At 39.4% G+C, this 25,090-nt stretch overlaps 2 protein-coding genes across 2 annotated transcripts in view; one reads left to right on the top strand and one right to left on the bottom strand.

The window, feature by feature from the left end:
• Positions 1-548: 548 nt before the first annotated feature.
• Positions 549-7,970, bottom strand: LOC124274719. The gene is made up of 3 exons (XM_046710091.1): positions 7,846-7,970; positions 4,570-4,645; positions 549-3,515 (listed from the first exon to the last, which is right to left on the bottom strand). Exons 2-3 carry the CDS (start codon positions 4,637-4,639, stop codon positions 814-816), a joined length of 2,772 nt encoding a protein of 923 aa, XP_046566047.1. The 5' UTR covers positions 4,640-4,645; positions 7,846-7,970; the 3' UTR covers positions 549-813.
• Positions 7,971-13,554: 5,584 nt separating this feature from the next.
• The window catches only part of LOC124274711, a 73,933-nt gene continuing 62,397 nt past the window's right edge, over positions 13,555-25,090 (top strand). Inside the window, exons 1-3 of the mRNA XM_046710079.1 lie at positions 13,555-13,639; positions 14,520-14,587; positions 15,088-15,229. The gene's annotated coding sequence lies outside the window, so the exon portion shown is untranslated. The remainder of the gene's footprint in view (positions 13,640-14,519; positions 14,588-15,087; positions 15,230-25,090) is intronic.

Genomic DNA, 25,090 nt, shown 5'->3' with positions numbered 1-25,090 from the left:
TAATCATGGACAATAGCATGTCCTATTTGTCATTGTCTTTCTCTGAAATTAATATTAATATTAATATCACAAGTACTTGCAAAGACCCTCCTGAACGGGAAAATAAAATAACTACCAGGAAAGGCCATTTCTGTACTAATATAATAGCTCAAGTACTTGAAGACATTCTATAGCACAAGAAAATGGCATATGGCTTAAACTACTATTTACAACGCTAAAAAAGCCAACCAACGTGTATTTTAAACAACAATAAATATATTTACAACCATTATGAGTACCAAACAACAGGACATGCATGCACACATTTACCAAAACAAGGAACAAGCTTATGAACACTTACTTATCAAAGCATGTTGCAATTTAATGTACAGAGATTTATCGTCACCGAGTGGGACAAACGTACACTGTGCATAAATGGACTTGTCAAGAACAACAATCGGGGTTTCTAAAATGCTTTCTGATTAGACACGGGTCCATATCATAATTATCATGATACATACACCCTACTCCCCTTTAACCAACCCTCTACCACCCCTTTAACCCTTCTCAGACCCTTGAAGATCCGGGTCACAATTGGTCTTCAATAACCCATGCGTGTCGTAAGAGGCGACTAACTGGATTGGGTGGTCAGACTCGCTGACCTAGTTGACACTTTATTATTTTCAGATGGCCACTATATAGCTGGAATATTTCATCAATAGGACAGTCATTGCGAGTTCAACATTGTATCATATGATAACAGCAAGCAAGTAGTCAAAGAGGATAAATGCACCGTTCAAGCACAACATCGAGCTTGTAAACTGTATCCTGATTTCATATTGTCAATATTATCCTATAACATTGTTCAACATCCGTAGCATCTCCAACAATCAACAGCTTCAAGGTCGACTCGTCCTCGTAGATCAAAACTCTGTCAGCTAAGACTGGCTCCTTCTTTGCCATCGTGTTCTTCACCAGTGTTGGACCCATGGTCGTTATTCGGCTGGGGAGAGGCGCCTTTAGTGTTTTCTTGAATTTCCCATTTGAAGGTGCAGGCACCCCTGTGGTGCTCCGTTGGGTACGTGTGAGACGGGACCCGTCATCTGTGACCCGTGTTGAACACGCTGCATGTGTGAACACACGATTCACAAAGTGTCTACAGTGAGGTATATCCTGAAGAACTTTGGTCATCTGACTGGAGAGAAAACAGGACTGTGATGCGTCCATCTGCTCTGTTTCAGGTGGGATTCCATGTGCATTATTCTGCGAACTTCGCATGTCAGCAATTTTCTTCTTGCACTTGTCGACACCAACCTTGGCACCAGTTATCATTAGCTGGGAACTCTTTAGTGAAACTTTTACTTTTTCCTCTGAAAGTGACTTCTCAACGTCACGCAGTTCTGCATTCTGCATCCAAAATGTTCTTGTTTCTTCCTTCGTCAACAAAATAGTTTCTTCCGAGTAAGTGTAATCTTGCAGAAAACGTTTTATCCCTTTAAGGACTTCAGCTGCAATGTCTTTTGTACTGGAAACAGTCAGCACCTTCTGTGAATCATCTGCTTCGATGAGCATTTTGCTTGACAGATTCTGCAACAAACGTTTCATTATTGTTCTTGCTTCGGATGGTCTCAAATAACCACCCACTGGATATATTTCAAAGTCAATATCCTTCTTCTCGATACAGTTCTTGAGGATATTTTCAACCCTCTGGTCATCTATTCCAGTGGCGTCCATGTATTGCACTGCACCATCCGCTGTAGCCTTCACCTGGACACCATCTGACATCATCTTGTTTAAAATATGCGTCCTCGCTTCCGGGCACGATTGCAACAGATTTTGCATATATTTTTTTACTGTCAGGTCTTTCCAGTTCCTTTGACTGACCATTTGGAAAGGGACCGGCGTGACGGGAGGAGACATTGGGGATTGTGGTCCTTCACATGACTCTCTTCTCACTCTGCCTGTACTATCTTTATACACATTCTCGAATTGTTTCACTGCTTCGTCAAATACATCCTTTGTTGCAGTTATTGAAAAGGTACCTGTGGAAATGTCAATTTCTACTAACATTTTCTCGTGGCATGGTAACGTGCGGTTCAAGAGGTCCTGTTTCAAATCAAAGAGGCTCTTCCCTATGACACTGTTTCTGCGCACTCGGATGTCCCTTGTCTTGACCAGTGATGAGAATTCCCGTGCTATCTCCCTATGCTCTCCTGGGGCGACTAAAACAAATTCATTTGCCTGAGTATCAAGTTCAAAGTCGACGTGATCGCTTTTTGCCACGCTCATTTCAACATACTCTTTAGCTCTTGGTCGAGACTGTAGCAGCTTTTGCTTCTTTCCTTGAAATCGCAACTGCAAGAAACATAGTTCAGGGGAGGACAAATACTCATCAAGTTGGGTGTTGAAGTCTCGTATTGCATCCCTTGTTCCAATGACAGTAATTGCCTGTTTGTCTGTACTTTGTGAAATGTTGATTTTTCCCGATGCCAACCGCGCTCCAATCTGCTTTATGCTCTCCCAATGCTGCTTGACCTGTTTAAATGATCTGTCGTCAAGTTTGATTGCACCATTTTCATATTTGGACATCTGTTCTTTCAGATGGGATTCAGCTTGAGGCAAAGCATCATCAGTGGCAATGATTGATATACATTGGTTTGCTTCATCAGAGAAGAACATGGCCTTGCCGGGAAATCTTAACTGACAATACTCATTACAATCGGTCACTACTTCAGCATTTGTAAGAACTTTCAAAATATTACTGTCTTTAAGATCCCATGTGATTTGTTTAATACACTTAAGATATATGTCATTAAACATATCAAGATGCCCTTTTGTCCCGGCCAATAGAAGGAGCTTGTTTTCTTCTGGGGTAAATGTACAGGTGATACCTTGAAGTTTGCTTTTCAGAATGAGATGATTACGTGCTTGGATGTTGTCTCTGAGAAAGGGAACAACATGTCCCTCCAATTGGACGCTTCTTCTGTGTTGTAACTTTGTAAATGTATCTTCCATGCTTGAGTCGTCCACAGAGCTGGATGAGGATGAAGAATACGACACTCCAGTAAGCAGTTTATGAGTTGCTTCAGTCACCATCTTCTCATTAGTTTTGCTTGTGACCACAGCAATGCCAGTGCGTGTCACAAAACATGTTGCTTTCCCTGACACGAATATTGATGAATCACATAGTTTTTTATGTAGGTTATGTCTCCGGTTCTCTTGTACTGGACGTTGAATTAAACAAAGACAAGATGCAGTGTCCTGAAATATTTTTTGTATGGTTCTCACCCCAAATAATCTTCGAGAAGGAGATCTATAACCATTCCCTGTGCAGATTGCCTTGATTTCATCAGCGCTGATGGTTGTGATTCGTTCTGTATTATTCAGCTTTAACTTCCCATCTAGCTCCGACAAGACGCCTGTGTCAGCTTTAATGTGACGCCATTGCCATACCTGTAACTCCAGTTGGTTGGTCTCATCACCGAACTGTGCCCCGAGTGATTCAAAGATTATTCTTAAGGTGCACTTCTTTGTATCTACAACAGAACAAGCACGTGTGTGTAAAGCCCACTCTCATTAGACATCAGGGGCGGCGGGGTGGCTTGTGGTTAAAGCGTTTGCTTGTCATTAAAACGAGAACCTGGACTTTAAAATCTGCTAACAAAACGACCAACTGCACCGATGTCTACCAGGATATAATAGACCTTATCAAGGGGCGATGGGGTAGCCTAATGGTTAAAGCAGCCGCTCGTCATGCCGAAGACCCGGGCTCGATTCCCCACATGGGCACAATGTGTGAAGCTCATTTCTGGTATCTCCCGCCGTGATATTGCTGGAACATTGCTAAAAGTGGCGTTAAATTATACTCACTCACTCATTAGACATCATGAAATAAAGATGCAGCCAAGTCATGACCTAACACCTTCTTCACAAATGATGATTATGACTCAAATATACTCACTCTAGTATTTGTCTATCACGAAAGAGCCGCTATATGGCTACGATATTGTCCATACGACGCCACTATAAACTTACTGAGATGTGTATATAAATGTATGATGCAGTGCCTGAAGTCTCCATCTTCCTTCTGGTCAGATATGTTTTACATTTACACATTATATCTGTATTCTAATTGGATGAGCAATGGTCATGTGACCTTCTTATATTACAGTATTGCTCTGAGACCTGCAACGAAGAATGTTCAGCCTATCAACGCGATTGCAGTGAGTGAGTAAGTATGGTTTTACGTCGCTTTTAGCAAGATTCCAGCATTATAAAGACGGGTGACACCAGAAATGGGTTTCACACATTATACCCACGACGGAAATCGAACCCATGATGAGCAAACGCTTTAACCACTAGGCTACCCCACCTCCAACATCGCGACTGTAAAGTAGATTTGTCGTGTACCATCTCCAATGACATCTGATTCAATGATTGTTGACTTTACAATGTTGTTTTCTGTGTTATGTAAATAAACAGTTACTGACCGCAATTATGGAAAATATTCTATATATTAGACCAAATAAACCGGTATTGACTGAGGCATCGTTAACTGATAAGTGATGTATCTGATGTCTCAACACTCACCTTCCGGTTGGAAATGATACGTCTCCTCCAATCCGCCATTCCTTTGACTGTAGCGCCTTTGAAGTGCCATCGTATTCTTAAAAGAGACAATTTAGTTGATGAAATGATAGTGTATAACTCTACATGGAGGAGTGAGTGAGTGAGTGAGTTGGGTTTTACGCCGCTTGTAGCAATGTTCCAGCAATATCACGGCGGGGGGACACCAGAATGGACTTCACACATTGTACACAGCCATGTGGTGAATCTAAGGTCATAAATGGGTAGCCCTAAACACTAAAATGTCCTTTTCATCCGTAATAACTGTGAATAACACTGTCGGAGAAGGTCAAAAGAAAAGAAAAGAAAAACGCTAATTGTGGAAGTCATACTATTTTTAACTATTTTTAATTCACCATTCTCGAAACAAACATGGTATTAAAAGGACTTAAACCATGGCAAAAGAGACGGACATTCGTCTAGGGGAGATAACTCCATCGTCAATCAAGCGCGCGGCAAATCAACCCAGCATCTACACGTATATCTCAAGAGCAGTCATGACGAGTAATATCTAAACCTGGATCTGCAAGGGGCGGTGCATAAAGCCCTTCATTGTGACATGCAATGCAGGTGACCCGAGTCGCGATAAGGCCACGTTCTCGAGGAATACTGTCTGCTGTGAAAGGCGGTTTGATACAGGGTTTTTATACGGGACTCAACAGTGTCTGCGTGTCTGATTACGCAGCACTGTGTTATGAATTCAACTTGCAACAACAAACGATTTCATATTTTGATTTTTTTCTTCTTATTTTCGTTACAACAACGGTTTTACCTGTGTGCATGACAAGTATTGCGTGTGATTATATTGATTATTTTGATTTTCTCTCCTGGATGTAACACCGTGGAAAGGCGTGAGATGTAACGGTTCACAAGTAAAACGAGATTGTACATTTGAATTATTCACTTATAAAGACAGTGAATCAAGTAAATTAAAATCTAAAGTCGCATCGGCAATACCACAGCCATATAACCAGGTTTATTCATATACACAAAAGCGTTCGCTCGTCGACCACGCTGGATACCCGGGTTCGATTCCCCACATGGGCACCATGTGTGATGCCCATTTATCGTGTCCCCCGCCGTGATATTGCTGTAATATTGCAAAAATCGGCCTAAAACCATACTCACTCACTCTGCTAACATCTGTTTACAAATCTTATCTTGCTCAACAATTGTGCAAATTGATTAATGAATCACTGTGTAAAAGGAACATGTTTTTGAGTCAGTAATTACTGTGTCAAAATGAATACCCGTAAAGCCATACCCACTCACTCACTCACTCACTCACACGTGGCTACAGACACATGATTGCAAAGCCTGTTCACAATAAAGGCATGATGCATTATGGATGACATCGATCTTGTTGTCAACGGTATAAGGATCAATACCGAAGCGTCGCATCGCATCAGAGTGAGTGCGTGAGTTTAGTTTTACGCCGCACTCAGCAATATTCCAGCTATATGGCGGCGGTCATCACATCAGAATAAGGAGGTGTCTTCATTACAGTATCCTGCCTTTATCAACAAAAGTGTTAAGCTTTGAAATGATCTTATCATATGATGGTGTAGGGAGCATGAGATGAGGTTAAGATTATATGATGGTGTTGAGAACATGTGATGATGTTAAGATCATATGATGGTGTTGGGAGCATGTGATGGGGTTAAGATCATATGATGGTGTTGGGAGCATGTGATGAGGTTTAGATCATATGATGGTGTTGGGAGCGTGTGATGAGGTTAAGATCACATGATGGTGTTGGGAGCGTGTGATGAGGTTAAGATCATATGATGGTGTTGGGAGCATGTGATGGGGTTAAGATCATATGATGGTGTTGGGAGCATGTGATGAGGTTTAGATCATATGATGGTGTTGGGAGCGTGTGATGAGGTTAAGATCACATGATGGTGTTGGGAGCGTGTGATGAGGTTAAGATCATATGATGGTGTTGGGAGCATGTGATGAGGTTAAGATCATATGGTGGGTGGGGTTGGGAGCATGTGATGGGGTTAGGTTCATATGATGGTGTTGGAAGCATGTGATAAGGTTAAGATCATATGGTGGTGTTGGGAGCATGTGATGGGGTTAAGATCATATGGTGGTGTTGGGAGCAGGTGATGGGGTTAAGATCATATTGTGGTGTTGGGAGCATGTGGTGGGGTTAAGATCATGATGGTGTTGGGAGCATGTGGTGGGGTTAAGATCATATGATGGCGTTGGGAGCATGTGATGAGGTTAAGATCATATGATGGTGTTGGGAGCATGTGATGAGGTTAAGATCATATGATGGTGTTGGGAACATGTGGTGGGGTTAAGATCATATGATGGCGTTGGTAGCATGTGATGAGGTTAAGATCATATAATGGTGTTGGGAGCATGTGATGAGGTTAAGATCATATGATGGTGTTGGGAGCATGTGATGAGGTTAAGATCATATGATGGTGTTGGGAACATGTGATGAGGTTAAGATCATGTAATGGTGTTGGGAACATGTGATGAGGTTAAGATCATATGATGGTGTTGGGAGCATGTGGTGGGGTTAAGATCATGATGGTGTTGGGAGCATCTGGTGAGGTTAAGATCATATGATGGCGTTGGGAGCATGTGATGAGGTTAAGATCATGTGATGGTGTTGGGAGCATGTGGTGGGGTTAAGATCATATGATGGTGTTGGGAGCATGTGGTGGGGTAAACATCATATATATCAATGCCATCTTAGAGCCAAAGCGCCTGTGAGCGGTTTACTGATATTGGCGCTATACAAGTATTTGTATGTATGTATGTATGTATGTATGTATGTATGTATATGATGGCGTTGGGAGCATATGATTGGTATATATCATGTGAAGGGGCTTGTAGCATGTGATGGGGTAAACATCATGTTAAGGATGCGTAGAGGATGCGTAGGAACGTCTTAACTATGTCCTGTTCCCTTTAGTGGATCGGAGGAAGGTGGCAGCAGAATCATGTATACATGACGCTGGTGATAGACTGGGTGTATACATGCATTTTCAATAGTGTTTTCCAACACAACCAAGCGAAATCAACAGCTGTGTTTACACCACGACACAACTATCCACCTCTGAATAGGTGAACTATTCATGGAGTATCATGCTTTCGATATGTGAAATCTGACAGTCATAAAAATATATCATATGTTTCAACAATCTTCCTATGTACTATGCCTAATGAAATATAACGTAACAATAAACACACATCACAAGTAAACCGTATCAAACTTACCGTCCTTGTTCAATGGCCGCCGCTCTTGTGATAAGGGTAGATGTGAGTTGTCGCTATTAATAAACTCAACCTATCACAGGTGTTCAGGCTGGGTCTGTGTGAAGCTTGGGCCATGACGTCTCAGCTATCTGTTGTGCTGAACTTTGTAATGAATGAAAAGTGAAAGTACGGCATGGTTCACCTTTAACAGGAATCGATTGTTTGAATTACTGAATGAAAAGTGAAAGGAAGGCATAGTTTGCCTCAAACAAGAATAGAAAATGTTTAAATTACTGGATCACGATGTGATTGTAACTATTCATGGTGCACTTCTCCTATACACGAATACACTTAAGTTTCTCATTGTACAACCTGGTTAACTGAACAAATAGTTCAATGCTATATATCTGTCACATTCATTAGTTGAATGCATATTTATAGACTCACATGATCAGAATCATGACCCTCGACTTCCTCAAAAATGACAAGGATTTTCAAGGAAGGTACTTACATCATAGGCAAAGGAGTAAACAGCCTTATCAAGAGTATATATTGGAGTCTTCATATTAACGCCCTATAACAGTTGGCACTAACAGATAATCAGATTGTATTAAACATATGCCACACAGCAAGTGACACAAACAGGTAATCAGACTGTATATAATTTAAGCCAAACAACAATTGACACAAACAGATAATCAGATTGTGTTTAATCTAAGCCAGACAACAATTGACACAAACAGCTAATCAGACTGTATATCATTTTAGCCAAACAACAATTGACACAAACATAATCAGACTGTATTTAATTTAAGCCAAACAACAATTGACACAAACAGATAATCAGATTGTATCTTATTTACGTCTCATATTTTCCATTTGTGTCTTGTGGATTTTATAATATACTCATGCCAAACATGGTTGTCACCCCCTTCAATTATATTTATTGGAGAGGGTGGGGGTTTGGGTGGGTGGGGGTGACAACCATTATTGGCATGAGTATATCTAAATACTGTCACCGGTAAGGATCCGGGTTAGAATTAGCCTTCGGTAAACAATATTTTAGTTAGAGGCGGCAGTGCATGTCGTAAGAGGAGACTAACGGGATCAGGTGGTCATCGTATCCCAGCTGTTTAAGTTAATGTTCATGATGTCATACACTGGATTGCCTTGTCCCGGCTCATGTATTTACAGACCGCCGTCGTATAAATCGATTAATGCTAAGTGTGGCGTGAAAAAGGTAAAACAAAACAAAACAAAAAAAACCAAACTGTATCTTTACCACAAGTCATTATCACTTAAATCGCCATTGCAGCCTACGTCACTTTGACCCTGACACTGTTTGCAATGCCATATCTAAATGTACGAGCTTACCATGCACACAACACATGCTGCCAAAACTGTGATCACATGGATGGTTATGAGTTTATTCTTCAACCTCAGACTGATTTATTTGATAAAAAACACTTTATCAATCCACATCATGGGGTCATTATGTACGTATAAGTAACACTATGGGGGACAGGTGAGTGAGTGAGTTGGGTTTTACGCCGCACTCAGCATTATTCCAGCTATATGGCGGCGGTCTGTAAATAATCGAGTCTGGACCTGACAATCCAGTGATCATCAGCATGAGCATCGATCTACGCAACTGGGAACCGATGACATGTGTCAACGAAGCCATTGAGCCTGCCCACCCGATCCCGTTAGTATGGGGGATAGGTGGTTGTATGGTATACATGTATGTTGGGGTGAGTGTAAGTGAGTTTAGTTTTACGCCGCACTCAGCAATATCCCTGATATATGGCGGCGGCCTGTACATAATCGTGTCTTGACCAAACAGTCTAGTGATCCACAGCATGAGCATTGATCTACGCAACTGGGAACCGATGACATGTGTCAACCAAGTCAGCGAGCCTGACCACCCGATCCCGTTAGTCGCCTCTTACAAGCATAGGTTACTAAAGACCAGTTCTAACCCGGACCTTCACGGGATACATATGTTGGGTAGGTGACATAAAGGCCGTATGAAGATACACACCACTCTGCAGTACATTATAACACAGCAGTCACCCACCAACTTTTCCTTTCGTTTTGTATTGATAGCGCTTACGTAATACGTTCCCAATGGCGACTGTTGCTTCGTAAGTAAACATATATAGCAATGCAATCGCAACGGCTTTTACCCCAGCAATACGCAGTCACGCCATAACGAATCGGAACAGAGCTATCGAAATATTGATCTAGCATGTCTGTTCAGATGTAACACATTGTGTGCGGTCTTACAGAAAATGTAGAGAATTCACATTCAACAGGGTTGGAGAATTCCATTCAATGGCGTTTTCAGCAATAGTATCATATACTGAGGAAAACAAATAAGGGAACAACGCTTCATCTCAGTGTTCCTTTATTTGGGCTATTCTCAGATTTTCACCCACAGTACAATACAAATACATGTATTGTGAAGAAACCTGGAAAAGGATAAATGAACAGTTTGCTTTCAAAGGTTACCTTATTTGTTTCCCTCAGTATATGAATCTCAACAGCATATTAGTAGTGTGGGGCCCGTTCCTCAAAGCGGTCGTGGCGAAGCGAAACTTACGGAGGTCGCAGCTATGAGTGTTCATCGGAAAGGGTGTTTTGGGTTAGACTAAACCGAAGTTTTAGCACCTGTGTGCTGCAGATATATAACGGCGGTCTGTAAATAATAGGACCTGGACTAGACAATCCAGTGACTGACATCACGTGCATCCGATCGACCCACCCATTTGGAATACGATGACATGTACCAAAGTCAGGATACTGACCACACGACCGTACGTGTTAGTCACCTCTTGCGACAATCATGGGTTGTTGAATACCATTTCTTCCCATTGTCTTCATGTGTCATATGTTAAAATGAGAACCTGGACTTTATAATATGCAGACAAAACGACTAGCTGCACATGTGTCTACTAATTGCATAAGTACATATCGAGCATAAGAGTCCTCCTTATCAAGGGGCGGTGCAGTAGTCTAATGGTTGTAGCGTCCGCTCGTCATGTTGAAGACCCGGGTTCGATTCCCCAAATGGGTACAATGTGTGAAGCCCATTTCTGGTGCCCCCCGCCGTGATGTTGCTGGATTAGTGCTAAAAGCGGCGTAATACTAAACTCTTTTTACGGCCCATTTCTGGTGTCCCCAATCGTGATACTGCTGGAACATTGCTAAAAGCGGCGTAAAAACATATTCACGCAATCACTCCTCATCACGATATACTGTTCTCGTGTCACAACTATGTGCCCGGATAGTTATACTGATAAACATACCGGCAAGGCAGCAACCAGCAGCCATATTCATATCGCTGGCTGGGACCTCGTCCCGTGGATCAAAGTATCTTTCTCAAGAGGGTAACTGATCATAAAGCAAGTTCTGTGTCAGCAGCTATGCATATCTACCTGCAGGAAAATGACCTTGATCAAAGTTGTATGTGACCCCGTGAGTGTTGATCAATGGAGTCTGCGTAACAATAGGCAATAAAATTATTGGAGTTATTTTTAGGCCGGTATGGAGGTAGTTATTCTTGGAGAATCCATGGAGAATGGAGACTGTACTGATTCGACTGCATCATGTGAATCACTATCAGTGAGTGAGTGAGTTTAGTATTACGCCGCACTCAGCAATATTCCAACTATATGGTGTCGGTCTGTAAATAATCGAGTCTGAACCAGACAATCCAGTGATCGACAGCATGAGCATCGATCTACTCAATTGGGATACGATATTTATTTATTTATTTTTTATATTTATCTATTTTATATTTATTTATGTATTTGTTTATTCATTTATCTATTTATTTATTATATTTATTTGGAATGGGATCTCTCTTACTCGTAGTCATTATCGGACTATATTTTTTAAATACATTATTCGAACTCAATTATTCTAACCTGTTCAAGACATGTTTCTACTTTAGATGCACAAAAAAAAGAATCTTACATAGAATATGTACTATCTTTGTAAAATATTGTTTTATCATATCATCATTTAAATTTGCATTCACAATCATAAACCAACTCTGTCTGTATTTATTGTTGTATTTTAACATCATATTTACAGCCAGCTTTAACAGATATCATTTATTCACAGGAAACTTAAAGAATAAGGATTATTTCATCACTATATCTACTCTTTGGCAAAAGGTGTTGCTGTATCGAAGCATGATTTGTTAACATGCTCTTTTCTTGGATTGTTTTAATGGAGATGTCATTATAGTAATATGTTTATTGATAAATAAATCTGTCCTCCCTGTATTAGCCTAGATGTGATACAATTTGTAAAGTAGTTTTATATATCACGATAAAAATTACCAGATTTAACTTTGTATTAATAATAATAATAGCATGCTTGTAATGCGCTATTTTCCATGTACAACATGCTCAAAGCGCAAGGATAATTACCTATCTGTTTAAACGGTTGGATAAGCAGAGCAACTATCCATACACATTTTCCCTAAACTCATGGCTGTGGTAGGTTTGCATTTTGTGTTATCATGGAACTCTAGATGTCTACAAAGAGTTTATTAGAATGGTTTAATTTGAATACGATGAATCCATATGAATGATCTGAGAAATAGCTATTGCCATGCTTGTTCTGTTATCTTTTTTTCGTATTTTCGATTATTTTTTCTTTACATCAGTTATATTAAAATAACCTCGATCATTTTCTTTCAAAAACTCGAAATTCATATTTTTTGTCTCTTCATTCCATTTATAATTCCACTATGTAATACCAGAGACCAAATGACAAACTCTATTAAATACAGTCTCTAGTAATAGAGTTGTTTTTTGGGGGAACCGGTAACAGTATATTTACCACGAATGATCAAGACATCATACCATTTTATACGTTATGATATTTAAACTGCCGTGTAGTAACACTTTGCTATATACCACATCACCAAATTGTAAACTGGATTTATTTGCAAGCAAGCGGGCTTGGATGTTAAGAAATTGGAGTTACCTCCCCTAGTGCGTCGTCTGCTCGTCTGCTTTATTCGGTAATGGTAGAAGAATGAGTGCCAAATTATTTATCGGGCATAACAATAGCTGACATGCCACCAACTATACAACATATTCGTGAAATATTATATACATATTATGTAATGTGATATCAACAAAGAAGTAAGCACTGCTTGAATGTCTAATCTTTCGGTTGAAGATAATATTGAGGTCATATATGTCATGTTAGATTCACGACAATTTTGTGGTGTATTTTATAGTGTATTTGTTTATGCATGTAAACATACAAACGTGGCTTGATTTGCCTTATAACTGACAATGTCGATGTTTCGTCAAATTAATGCGGATCTTTTAATTCGCCGTCTTTCGTCCCTCTCCGGTATTCTTCGTTGTCACGAGTGCATATATGACCTAAATAAACTAACAAGCGATTGGAAAGCGACAGTCAGAAATACCATCATTGAGATTGCACATGCAATCTATATATGGACAAAACGAACGGTTTTATTATTGTATATTTGTTTACGGGTTTATTAGTTTTTATTAGAAGCGCAGCATGCATATAGAAAAGATATACGATGGAAACATCTTTATACTACGGGAAATAACTGCTCTTGAGAATAACTGTACGTCTGGGGAAAACCAAGCAGCCATTTATATACCGTATTTTAGGATAGTTGATTGGTCGAATTTGTTCATGTGACGAGTGGCAACTTTCACTTTCGTTTCAGCGAAATCGATGTTTCAGAAGAAGAGGTCCAACTCTGAGTCAAGTCTGGACGCCTTCTTGGCTTGGTGTCTTCGAACATAATCAGGTGAGTGTCATTAAGCAGATGTTTAGTCGTACTGAAATGTGCATTGTGATGAGGTTTTACTATGGTAAGCGTCAAATCGTGCAATTTCAATCAAACATTCCTTCTAACCAGCAGAATTGGTAATTCATCTCTCAGACCATATACTTTCCAAACCGAAAATAGAAATACTCTTTTATAATTACATATTCTTGTAGTAATATCACGTTAAAAAGCATATGGACGTTTTGCCTACTTTATGCAATCTGACAAAAATGTACTAAAATATATACTGTATTCTATTTAGCAAAAAGTGTCATTACAAAAGTTACATATGTGGTTAATCGAGGAAGTGTTATCCAGACAGTGATGCAAAAGAATAGTGTTTGTTTTAGTATTTCTGAACATTTACAACATTGACTCAAATTACAAACTGATAAAGAATTTTTTTTAGAGAAGATACCTTTGTATAAAGTTCATACTGATATTATTTTTTAGTTTGAGTTTAATGGTATTGTTTAATTTCACTTTCGGTTTATCAAAGAGAAAGTAGACAATATGGATGCAATCTAACTGGTTATTCAAGGTTAAGTCTAATGCTGGCAGTGTGCCAAGGGAGGCAACTCATCTAGGATAGATAAAACACATAATTGTTACTCAGCTTTAATCTAAAGCTAAACAAATGTATGTTTACAAGCAAGAAAAATCACAAAAAGATGGGAACTTTTATTTGTGAATTGTGGTATCAGGTAAATGCTGATAATATATGGGGTAAAACATTTTTACGTAATAAACCAAACAGCCAGTTTTATCTTTTCTCACCTAAAGGCTAAGTACAAGACAAAAGTACAGATATTGTCATTTCTCACTAGAAGTACAGGAACATAGAAATTCGATGTTTCAGGAGAAGAGGGCCAACTTGGAAACAAGCTGTGGACGTCTTCTTTATCTGGTGTCATCGAATATATTCAGGTAGGTGTCAATACGCAGATGTTTAGTCGTACAAGAATGGGTGTTGTGTTGAGTTTATATTCTGATTGTATTATCACATCATGAACTTTCAATCAAACATTCCCTCTAGCTAGCAAAATTGGTCATTCTGTATTCATTTCTCAGGTCATACTTTCCAATCTGAAAATAGAAATACTCTTTCATAATTACAGTGTCTTGAAGTTACGTCATATTAAATAGCATATGGACGGTTTGCATACTTTATTGAATCTGACATAATGGTACTAAAACATATTGTATTTAACAAAAAGTGTTAGTACCCCAGTTACATATGTGGTTCATTGGAGAACTGTCATACAGGCAGTGATGTGACAGAAAAGCTTTGGCTTGATTTTGCACACAATCATGATTATAATTTATATGTTGTTTAAAGTATATTTTAAAATGACATGTTTATACAAGCTAATGCAGACAATTTGTTAATTTTAAATTTTGACATTGCATTTGAACTCCACTTTCAGTTTATCAAAGAGAAAGTAGACAATATGGCTGGTACCTAACTGGCTCAAATCTGATGCTGGCAATGTGCCAATAGAGGTGTCACTGCTGGGATTGGCCCAAAGTATCTGTTGTTGCACAGCTATTTTCTGGAGCTAAAGAGAGGTAAATTCATAAACAATATCTATGAAATGATGTGAACTATTGGCTGTGTATTTTGTGTATTTTTATGTATATAAGGTTCAAGTCTACATCACAAAGATGGCTGAAACCATAAGGCCTGGCATGGTGGCAGCTCCGAATTTACTCATGTCTACCTGCACTTTGTCTTGAATACCCATCTAGCATGCATATCATGTATGCCTGAACGACCATCCAGCATTTACGCTTGTTTTTAAATTTTTTATCAACCTGGATAGTGAGCAATTTTTCTGCCCTGGTAAATGTCCAACTTTGTCAGACCTTGCCAACACTAACTGAGGGAGGGGGAGGGAGGTGTTATGTCCGTCAGGCCAAATAAAAAAAATGTTATTGATCCGAATACGCCTCTTTAACATTTAGGGTAGGTAGGTAGGATTTTGTTTTATTTTTTTTAACATTTGTTTTTAGGAGTAAAGTACAAACTAATAACACATTTATAAATGTGTAATTGTTTATTCAATCAAGTTTGCAGCCATCATGTTAGCTTTCTCTATTAGAATTACCAATGTCTGTCAGTGCCAGGAAAAAGCAATGGAATCCAAAAGCGTATCTTATTCATACCTCCTAAAAAACATAGGGTCGGCACCAGAATTCAAGGGTCGGTCAAGTAATCAGAACCACAACGTTTCTTTTTTTAGTCCTCAATAGGCTTTTCCTCTATTTTGCGCCATTAATGTTTGGGACATCAGTGACGTAATGATAATGACATCAAGGCAAGGGTCGTCTCTGTCATTGTTGGCATGTTCCGTGTCAATATCAATTACGAGTCGAAGCAGGAAATACATAACAGGAGGTGATGATGATTTTAATGGAGGATCACGTAACCTACAATGTGAAAGGACCCCCCCACCAAAAAAAAAGAAAAGAAAAAAAAGTAAGTGAACTCCCATGCATATCATGTATAATTATCCCCCGCCACGCGTTTAGCGCGAAGCGGGCCGGACATAGTATTAGGCTCATACGTATGTATGAATTGGAATATCTTAAGAACTGTGGACTAGATTCTTTTCACATTTGGTACCTAGGTTCATCACGGTATAAGAAACGTTCAAATCAGGTTTGGTGATCTTGGCCTTCATTTCAAGGTCACAAGGGGCCTTTAACGTTTTACGCTTGTCTGCGAGATATCTCAGGAACCGTTCACTGGTATGTCTTCATATTCAACGCCAAGCTTTATCTAAGGAAGACACAGGGCCAAGTCAATTTTGGTGACCTCCACTCAATTTTCAAGGTCATGACACATTTTGAAGATTTCAGCATGTGAAGCTTCATGTTAAGATTGTCAGCAAGATATCTCAAGAACGGTTCACTGGATTTTCTACATAGACTTTCAAGACTTCCCTTGAATGTTTTTCAATAAGCAATTTCTTTATTACTAATTTTGCATATTTTATACACTAAGATATTCATGTCAAGGTCAAAGTGAGTCTTGTAAATATTTGTGCGTTTGAACAACTACAGAGCAACATATCAAGAGAGGTTGACTGGTCATGTTTTTGTTGACATTTAACTTCATCTTAAACTATGACCTTCACTTTCAATACTTTTTAAGTTTTATTTCATAATTTGCGGCGGGGGATTATGTCACATTAGTGACAATGTTTGTTATGTAAGCACAAAATTGCTGACCCCCCCAAATCTCCTTATGGGGGTACTGTACTGCATATACAGCTTGGTCTCTCTCCCAATGAGAGCATCCTAAGGATATCAAGTTGCCAGTATCACCATTGATTGTGGGGCCACAGGGAATATAGTTTGCTTATCCACAGCCACCATCACGCTCCTGGGTGTCCAGGTGTAAGACTCCACACAGTTTGCTTCTCCGGCAGATGAAATATTCCCACTGAAAGTGAAACTTGTTTCCAGTGGTGACAGAAAATTCAAGTTTGATGGTACTGTCGTTGAATACCTAGATGTGGATAACTTGACTGGAATTCCCTTCATGGAACTTTTTTATTGACATCACAATTCGTCCTTTGTATCGAGTCATACTTGAGTATGGAACTATGTATAGGTCTACGGAAGTCACAGCTTCTGAACATGCCATTGGAAGACGCTCAAGTTGTGTTGCCTTCCCAGTACAACGTTACAACCTACTGACAGCTTTCACTCATGCTCAGACAGTCCTTGCTGGCATACAGACTATAACTTAACCTCAACCAGATGACCAACTGTGGATTGTCACTGACAGTGCTATGAAGCACCATGGCACTGAGCTACACTGCATGTTGCACATGGTGACAAACCTTGACTTGCAGGTTTCTTCAGCGTGAAACTCCACAGAGGGCAGATTACCTGGTTACCATGTGAGATGTAGCCTCCTACCTGCCCTTACAAACACACTCAGAGATTATAATTCTGATGACAGTCCAGGTCCAATCACTGACTCTTCAACTCTTAGTGAGATACTCACTCATGACGTTGACACCCTGCCTGTCTTTCCATGTTTGTTGAAAATGATGTTTGCTTGTTGCACAAGGGGAAGGATGTGTGTAACATCTGTGTAACATTGTGCCATTTTGCCAGTGATGTGTACGAATCTGTTCTACTGGTATGGGAGATGGCAACCCATATCGTTACACACCTGCCACCAAACTGTCCATTTCCTGTATGCAGTTTCGTGCATAATGTTCTCCATGATGTTTGTAAACATGATCTCTTCTGTCAGTATAGAAAAGCAAAAGAACATGACTTCACTAAACCTAACAGGTCTTCATCAGTGTTGTGGCCATACACTGTGTGTTCTTGACACTATTGTTATCATTTCCTTGCGGTCGAGTACCTGCAGTGTGTAGACTGTTCCTCTGTGTCTGGGCTGAAATGGTATTGCTGTAGCTGTTGCTGTGGATGTGAACATAAGTGTCAAACCTTATGAACCTGTCCTGCGCTGTTGATGTAACCTGTTGTCGCAGGGATCTGGGTGGGTTACCCTGCATCTGATAACAGTTTTATAGGTTTTAGATGGTGTTTAGCGATATGTGGAAAAACTAACTACGTGCAAAACATCACCGATCATTTGATAGTTGCATTGAGCTTTTTGTCAGTCTTGGCATGTTTTCAGTTTTGTGATGACAGGAAAATGAAAACACATCATTTTCATAGCCCACAATGCATATTGTGTTTTTGGCCGCAACACTGCAATGTGGTTGCATTTCCCCCACTCTGCAGTAGCCAAAATATTTTCAAACAGTAATTACATCACTCCCGATGCATGCAGACAAGAGAATATTATATTTGGTATTCATTTTGTATGAATATAAACAAAACTCCAATTTCCAATTTTATACATATATATATATATTATTGTATGTCATCATAAAGTACCATGATTCAGTTTTATGGCCTCATTTCTAGCTTCAACTGTTGCTGCTGTGGAAACTCATTACAACTTAATTTTTAATTGTACTGGAACTTTAAAGAAGACTGAAATAAGCAAGTACACAATTGCTATGAATATGTCCTTATAAGTCTTGACTGCCTTTTGTTCTGAGACTCATTATTTGAAACAGGTGGACTTGAATAAAAAATATGAAGTCCAAGAATTGTGTTATGTTTCTTGCTTGTAGTCCACCAAACACTATCTTCAGGAGTTATCTCCCTTACCTCATAATTTTTCCTGTGGCTCACATGTGTTTACTTGCTCGCTGAGAAGATTTCCAATTTCTTCTGAGGTTTGACAGTTTATTTCTCTTACACTAAGGGTAAATCTAAAAAGGATTTATCTCTGGATTTTCATCATGCACCAATATTTGCTGTGCTTTGGGTAAATTGATGTCCCTGTAGGATCTGCCCCAAGACTTCTGTGAGTCCATGCATGTTCTTTTGTGTCAAGGCACAGACAAATTGTAGCACAAATAAGGTTGCGCAACAGAGAGAAAATGACCAGTCTTCTTGCTATGGATTTTTTGCAACACCAAAATGTTGACTTACTGCCTTGGCCTGCAAATTCACCGGATCTCTCCCCGATAGAGCATGTTTGGGACGAGATGGATCGAAGTCTACGCCATCTTCCTCATCCGCCATATAACGTCCTTGACCTTGCAACAGAACTTGAGAGAATTTGGCGTGACATCCCACAAGCCTTCCTTGCACGTTTGATAGGCCCTATGTGTCGTCGATGCACTGCTGTTCTCAATGCCGATGGTGGACATACCCGTTACTGAGCTTGTGACATGGTCGTTTGACCCCTGTCCCGCTTGTGGACTCGTGACGTCATTGTGATTGACTTTTCAATTGAAATTACCCGAGTTGTTATGGTCTCATGATCCCTCCATTAAAGTTTATATATACCTTTGACATTGTTATCGTACTTATCAACTGGGATAATATTTTGACAATGCACAGTTTCTTTATGTGGCTAGTATATGTTACAGAGGAGGCCTTTAGTGCTAAACTTCTTCAAGAGAAGGTAAAGGACCACATTGGATTGCCCCCTCTAAAGAGATCCCACACTGAGATGAAGTCGCAGTTCAGGGTGCCGTTGGCACAGCACTGCTTCATACGAGTACTCGGGGCAGGAGCCATTGGACCTTAACTTAGAATTTAAGGAGCATGTGCCATGAAGAAAACAGTCAAAGTACAAAGACTGCTTCTGCTGCATGTACTGAGAGGACCTAGCAGTTCCCTCCACCAGAGGCTTGCACATGGACAGCGTGACTTGTACAGAGGGGCTGATCCAGAGGATTTACTGTGTGCTGCACTGTTTTTATTCCCCAACCCTGTGCCACCCGTTCCAGATGGAAATAGCTCAAATTCACTGATCAGAATCTACAATGTGAGGATACATATACTACTGGAATAAAGTAGCTGTGCATTATTTGAAGTTATGCCATTTTTTAATGCAAAAAGATAATAACATGATTTGTGGTGTTTTCTGGTGATAAGATAATATCTGTATGATTTGACATTACACATCGTGACACACCCTTCAGATGTGGTGTTAAGAGTCAGTTCACAATTTGAGTATGGTGTGTGTCCACCATTGGCGTTGATGCAGGTTTGACAACAACGGCGCATAGAGTATGCGAAGCGATTGAAGAAAGATTGGGAAATGTTGTTCAATGTCTGAACCATCACTAGTCCCAATTCAGCTAACTTGAGTGGCTGATTCTGAACTTGTCGTAAACGTTCCATTTTATGCTAAGCGTGCTTGATAGGGGACAGGTCCAGAGGAAAAGCTGGCCAGGGGAGTACCGGAATGTTCTTCTGTCTCAGGAAATCTGTCACAACACAAGAGACATGTAGACAGGCATAACTGGATGTATTGCAGGCTAGTGTTCGGAATTGGTTGAAATCTCACAATTGATGATTGCTTCATTACCAACGAACAATCATCGAAAAAATTGGTTAGTGTCCAGGGCTCCAGATAACTTTTGGGTGTGTGAGTGTACTTACACATTATGTGGAGGTGTACTGAGAATTTTGAAGGAGTACTGACATGTTTTTGTGTGAGCATTAGTTGGTGATGTGGTTTGTCTGGACAATTCATCGATCACTATTTCCAACCATGTATTTGTATTTGAAGACGCTTGAGAAATAACTGAGTGACCGTGTGATGCGCGAAATGTCGGGTCCAACTGGATATAAATAGGAACAGTGTAGTTTTTAGCCAATCGAAAAATAGTGACGCATATCGTTGCATGGCAAAACAAGGGATTCCTTGTAACTCTCGGGGTTTCCTCATGTGTCAAATCATGTTTCGCAAAAGAAACTTGACAAGTATTTATCCGAAACAGATTTCCATTTGCACGATATGCACGGAAATTAAATGTTAGACGTACAAAGGTATTTATGTGCATACCCGATACGCTTGAAATCTTATATTATGTCGTACTTAATTGATTTTGAGGCGTACATTACGCCTGTACGCCCCTTACCTGTAGCCCTGGCGTCATTTTTCAGATTTTCCTATTCAGGTTGTTATTGTAGATATGAATAACATGATGCAACTTGCTATTTTATAGGGGTTCAAATTCTTTTTAGAAAGCCACTTGCCACAAGACAAGTAACTTGTCCTGACTAATTTTCCCCTTGCCCTGATTTTATGATGTAATTATGAAAGAAGAAATCAACTTGGTATTTGATGTTAATGTTTACTGGACTATTTATTGAAAAGTGATAAATAGCAAAGAAAGATAACTCTACTTTATTATCATTGCAAAATTTAATAGCTACATTTTGAGCAGATATGAAATTAAATCTAAGTTTATTTGCAGTTTGAAACCATAAGTGGAAATTATCTAGTAGCCCACGGATAAGTAAGATACCATTATTTGATTGCCCGAAATGAATACTGACTTGTCCCGGGCGTCGGGCGATGGGATTTTTGAACCCCTGTTTTAAAGTGATGAATTATATATGTATATATATATATATCAGTTTATTGCATGAAGGCCAGAGGCCCATATACAGAATAAATATGTATGATATGTACAACATATACAACATGCGACACACACGTTACATTGAATCTCTTCTCAATATAAGCGTGTGATAAATAAATAGAGCTACCTTATATTGTAATAGGGATGCTTTAATGAAAGTATTGAATACAGTTTTGTAGCATTAATATTTGATTGTAGCCATTATGGAAAATACAGTTGCCTTAAATCATTATATGCAGGACAAAGAAATAGAAAGTGTAATTCATTCTCTACAGTATTACAAAATGGACAGAACCTTTGTGATTTTATAATAGATGAATATCTTCCTTGATTGATATATAAATCATTTAGGCCAAGTCTCAGACGCATGAAAACATTACGAAGCTTTTTACTACGTAAGTTGTATAGATACGACTCAGGTTCAAGTAAAGATTTAAACTCACGATAACATTCATATCTTGAACTTTCATATAAAGATGAATGCCAGTCTTGTTTAAAGATATCAGTAGCCCTGGTACGAAAGAGTTTCATAAATGCATTAACGTCGCCCAGGGTATATGATGAACATAAACTTTCTGGAGTCTTTAAGAAATATTCGGTCATGACTTTTCAGTTGGTGAAGTGAGATTTTCTAAGAATTAAACAAGTTTTCAGGCCCTGACAACTTTGAAGATATGTTCCATCATCAAGTGTTTCAAAGACTAATACAGCAGTTCAAAAATCGTTTGTGTTCGATTATGAGAAAATGTGATCGATTGCTTGGTCGTTTGGTCACTTCGACCAATATTCAATTATTTCAATTAATCGGAACACCACTATTGCAGGCTGGTTGCACTCAGGTACACTGCACTGTTACTTTACTAAGTAATGGACTGATCCAAATTTATGGATGATGACTTCATTCAGCATATATCCAACAACTTATGATAATTTAACAAGGATGTTTAGTAGTATTAAAATGATCTTATTCAGCATACTAAGCCATATAATTATTTTAAGCTAGGCGAGAGAGTAGCACCAACATTGATGTGGTTGAATATGGCTCCCTCTGGGATCTTAATCTTTGGATATGTCTTTGTGTCCCTACTTTGTCTTGGCATTTGAACACTGAATGTCATGTCTTTAGGAAGATCAGGTAAATGAACAAGGTTACTACTGTCTACACATTCATCTTTACATCCTGTACAGGCATTAAGGTCACCACCTATCAGTAAATGACCTAGGTTAGAGTATTTTGTTAATGGGGTCGTATTTGCATTTACTCCAAAATGATCCCTCTGGAGGAATATAAATAGTGCTCATGTAGTTCTTCTAGTATTGAAAATCTGCCTATCAATTCTTATCCATAAGCAAAAATACTACTAGTTACTATTCTAACAAAATCATAGGGCATAGGTGTAGAGGAAATCGAGCCCCATAGTCATGATCAAAGTGAACATTAGGATAGCAAACTGAGAGAAGTCATAATCCTGTTTTGATCAAAGTGAACATTAGGATAGCCAACTGAGAGCAGTCATAATCCTGTTTTGATCAAAGTGAACATTAGTATAGCAAACTGAGAGCAGTCATAATCCTGTTTTGATCAAAGTGAACATTAGGAAAGCAAACTGAGAGAAGTCATAATCCTATTTTGATCAAAGTGAACATTAGGAAAGCAAACTGAGAGCAGTCATAATCCTGTTTTGATCAAAGTGAACATCAGGATAGCAAACTGAGAGCAGTCATAATCCTTTTTTGATCAAAGTGAACATTAGGAAAGCATTTTTTATGGATAGACACCTTCTTTAGTGCAGTGAATGCGGCATTTCATTGTAGATCCTAACACCGTTATCAAGCCGGTGATTGAGTAAGTCAATCAACATTAGTATTCTGATCAAAGTATTTCTGTACAAAAAGTAACAAAATCATAACTAATGTTAAAATATACCACTAGCCTCTAATGTAAAAACCATCCCGTTAGTCTATGGGATAGGTTTATCATGTTAGTGGGTAAGACTAAGTTGTAATCACAGTCATGCCTGATTTATTTGTCTGGTAATTGGCATGTCTGACAAATGGGATGTCTAACTTATGGGAGTAAACCGAATCTAAGTTTGACTTTGACTGAAATTGGTGGTTGTGCTCTTTTCCGGAGCAGAACTCTAAAACCATTCACTATTTCTTCACCAAACTTGGCACATAGATAGATCTGGTGGTGTACTTGTGCCTTTTGGTAGTTTTGGAATTCTGAATTAAATATTTTGGGCTTTCCCATGGCAACAAGTTTGACTTAGACTGAAATTGGTGGTAGTGCTCTTTTCCGGAGCAGTACTCTAAAACCGTTCAATGTTTCTTCACCAAACTTGGCACATACATAGATCTGGTGGTGTACTGGTGCCTTTTGGTAGTTTTGGATTTCTGAATAAAATAATTTTGGCATTTCCATGGCAACAAGTTTGATTTAGACTGAAATTGGTGATAGTGCGCCTTTCTGGAGCAGAACTTTAAAAACCTTTCAATACTCTCCTTCCACTTTTCTATATACACACCAAAATATTTGACATAATCATAACTCGTAGAAATAATCATGAAGAGTATTTTGCCATTGCGGGGGATATTGATGACTTTGTCTTCTTGTTGTCAAATTAGGATCAGGCACATCAACTATATACAAGGACTAAGCAACTGATTTGTGCCTAGATGCTCCAGTCCACTAAGGAGGCTGATGTTACGAAAGATCCCTTAGGCCCCCTTTAGACAGGATGGCGACCCCTCTGCCTTCCCTCTGCGTTCTAACAATTTTCAGAACACCACTCAACGCTCAAAGGAGGCACAACGAACGCAGAGAGAAGGCAGAGCCATCGTGATGAAGGCAGAGCAAAGGCAGAGCCATCGCCAAGGTCGCAGAGTGAAGGCACAACGGTTGGCTAAAGGAAGCCACATGAAAACTTCGTAAACTGCGCCATGGCCTCTGCCTTCATTGTGCAACCGTCGAACATTCATTGGCTTTAGTTGAGCATTCACTCTGCCTTCATTCAGCGACTAGCGCATACCTTTGAACAACCATGGCGTTTGCTCTGCCTTTACTCTGCCTCCCCGCTGCCTTTCCAGATTACATATAAATAGTTTTTTAACTGGAGGGTTGCGGCAAGTTTCAAACCAGGCTCTAAACTTGCTCGCCAATTGGTGTTTTGTTTGGCAATTCTTGGGCCAACCTGTTCGTCAAAAAGGGCTGGCTCCATTCTCAAATAACTGTAGAATGAGTAATGACCCTTTATCTTGTAGACACAGTTCTTGCATTAGTTGGTTGTAGTCCCCTAATTGCAACCGCCTGTGTTGCATTAACCATGGGCGGACACACAGGGTTCTCAATTTTTCTTCTTCTACGTCTATTTATCCTTCTATTTAAGATGGCAATGGCTATTTGGTTGAAAAATAATGCTTGTTGACCTTGCGAAAAGGC

The sequence above is a fragment of the Haliotis rubra genome, unplaced genomic scaffold, assembly GCF_003918875.1.
Source record: "Haliotis rubra isolate DU_JTF1 unplaced genomic scaffold, ASM391887v1 Scf1041, whole genome shotgun sequence".
Lineage (NCBI taxonomy): Eukaryota > Metazoa > Mollusca > Gastropoda > Lepetellida > Haliotidae > Haliotis > Haliotis rubra.
Note: the sequence above shows the minus strand (reverse complement) of the source record. Positions and strands in the feature narration are given on the sequence as shown.